Source organism: Triticum urartu, chromosome 3A (genome assembly GCF_056163025.1).
Source record: "Triticum urartu cultivar PI428250 chromosome 3A, HENAU_Tu73, whole genome shotgun sequence".
In the NCBI taxonomy this organism is placed as follows: Eukaryota; Viridiplantae; Streptophyta; class Magnoliopsida; order Poales; family Poaceae; genus Triticum; species Triticum urartu.
This window is the reverse complement of record NC_141875.1, coordinates 353177082-353179663: the sequence shown is the minus strand read 5'-3', so window position 1 is coordinate 353179663 and position 2582 is coordinate 353177082. Positions and strand designations below refer to the sequence as shown.

Below are 2582 nucleotides of genomic sequence, written 5' to 3'. Positions count from 1 at the left end.
GAGTCATGTACTTCGATGGCGCGTTCGCGCGCCAGGGCGCGGGGGCTAGAGCTGTACTCATCTCGCCCACTCAGGACAAACTGTACTATGCCGTGCAGCTCTGCTTCCAGCAGGGCGAGAAGGTCTCCAACAACATCGTAGAGTACGAGGGCCTCATTGCCGGCCTCAAGGCAGCGGCGGCCCTGGGAGTGAAGCACCTCATCGTCAAGGGAGACACGCAGCTCCTTGTTAACTTCTCCAACAAGGTGTACGAGCCAAAGGATGAGCACATGGAAGCATATCTCACGGAGGTACGCAAAATGGAGAAGCAGTTCCTGGGCCTAGAGCTGCAGCATGTGCCACGTGGCACCAACCAAGAGGCCGATGACATCGCCAGAAGAGCATCCAAGCGGCTGCCCCAAGAACCTGGTGTCTTCGAGGAACGACTCTTCAAGCCTTCAGCAGCACCTCAGCCTGCGGCGCCAGCGCCGCCTCAGGAGGAGCTCCCTCAGCCACCAGCCTTGGGAGCCCCCGCCCGCGGCCCGACCTTGGGAGCGTGCCTCCTCTTAGCACTCAAGCCTCAGGAGGAGTGCTGGATCGAAGAGTTCCAGGCATACCTGACCCAAGGCACGCTACCGGAGAAGGAGGAAGACGGGGAACGTGTGGCCCAGCAGGCTCCAGCGTATTGCGTTCACCACGGTGAGCTACACATGAAGCGACCAAATGATGTTTCTCTGCGATGCATTTCCAGGGAACAGGGGAAGGAGCGGCTGGCTGACATACATGGCGGACACTGCGGGCAGCACTCGTCGTCGCGCACCTTGGTCGGCAAGGCTTTCCACAGCCGGTTCTACTGGCCCACAGTACTCAATGACGCGGTCGAGCTGGTGAAGTCCTGCGAGGCTTGCCAATTCCATGCCAAGCAGATCTACCAACCGGCTTAGGGCCTACAGACTATCCCGCTCTCATGGCCGTTCGCGGTGTGGGTGCTGGATATCCTGGGTCCATTCCCTCGAGCGCCTGGAAGTTACCGCTACCTCTACGTCGCCATCGACAAGTTCACTAAGTGGGCGGAAGTGGATGCCGTCCGCACCATCCCAGCTGGGTCAGCAGTCAAGTTCATCAAGGGCATTGTGAGCCAGTTTGGGGTCCCTAATCGCATCATCACCGACAATGGTTCAAAATTCACTAGCAATCTCTTCAGAACATATTGTGCTAACCTTGGGACGTAGATCTGCTACGCCTCCGTGGCACACCCCAGGAGCAACGGCCAAGCCGAACGCGCCAACGCGGGAAGTCCTGAGGGGACTCAAGACCAGGACCTTCAAGAAGAAGCTCAAGGCCCGTGGCAGGGGCTGGCACGACGAGCTCCAGTCCGTGTTGTGGTCCATCCGCACCACCGCCACCAGGCCGACGGGCAAAACCCCGTTCTTCCTCGTCTACGGAGCAGAAGCGGTTCTCCCACACGAGGTCAAGCATCGCTCCGCACGGGTCCTAGCGTTTAATGAAACGTGGCAGGACGCCATGCGGGGGGTGGATCTCGTGCTGGGGGAGGAACGCCGCCGTGAAGCCTCGCTTTGAGCTGCGAGGTGCCAGCAGGCGCTGAAGTGGTACCACTACCGCAGCGTCCGCTCCAGGACGCTCGAGGTGGGTGACCTTGTCCTGAGGCGGGTGCTCTCTAGGGAAGGGCTGCACAAGCTCTCGCCCATGTGGTAGGGCCCGTTTCCGGTCGCCCACGTCTCCAGGCCTGGCGCCACGCGCCTGGAGATGTAGGACAGGGTCCCCATCCAGAACGCCTGGAACATCCATCACCTCAGGAAGTTCTACCCATGAAGCAAGGCCTGGTGCCTGTGAATCAAGGCCCAGTGCCTGTGAAGAATCTCCGCTCGTGACACTCTCACGTAATTATGAGTGGGGCTGTACACGCCCCAGAGTCTCAGGAGTGCCGCCCACGGGCCTCGGGGGCTCCCTCCCACGACTGGTGGCAGCACTTAGCTCTGTGCTGGTGAGAAGACAAGAAGACTAGGCTAGGTGTCGGACACGGCTTTTCATTTGCTTTCTTTAGTTGGCTTGCCTCTCTTTAATCAAATTCACTTTCTGGTGTCGCTTGCTGATCTTGTTCCTTCGATTTTGCCCATGTTTCTTCCTTCGGTTCTTTGTTTGGCCTGTACCCTCTCTCGCGTCCCTCGCGAGGGGCTGAACAGGTGCCCCAGGGCCCTCATGAGCGTTTTGTCTATTTTTGCAAGGAACCCTCGTTCGAGCTGCAAGCAGGCGCACCCCCTCGGTCTGTGCCCCTTGGGTACCGCGACAGGAGGTGCTGGGTCGTAGTCATACGTAGGTGACACGCGCTAGCCAGCAGGCTGCTACGACGTGGACCAGGTACAGATCTCTTAGCAAATTTTCGCAGTTCCTCCTCGTCAGGTACGGAGAAACGCGCGTCTCACGAATCACGATCTACTTTAGGCACATCGAGTTAAGTCATTCTATGCGCATGCATAAATCATAATGTTGCAACACATCACAGGAATGATAAACACAACATAACAACCTGGAAATCATAGTTTGTTGCATGCCACCACGGGGCCCCATACTTGTCTTTCTCT

At 58.2% G+C, this 2582-nt stretch overlaps 1 protein-coding gene across 1 annotated transcript; it reads left to right on the top strand.

Annotated features, from left to right (window-relative positions):
* Positions 1-299: 299 nt before the first annotated feature.
* Positions 300-923, top strand: LOC147979682 (uncharacterized). Its single transcript, XM_087515308.1, has one exon. It carries the CDS (start codon positions 300-302, stop codon positions 921-923), a length of 624 nt encoding a protein of 207 aa, XP_087371434.1.
* Positions 924-2582: the final 1659 nt, after the last annotated feature.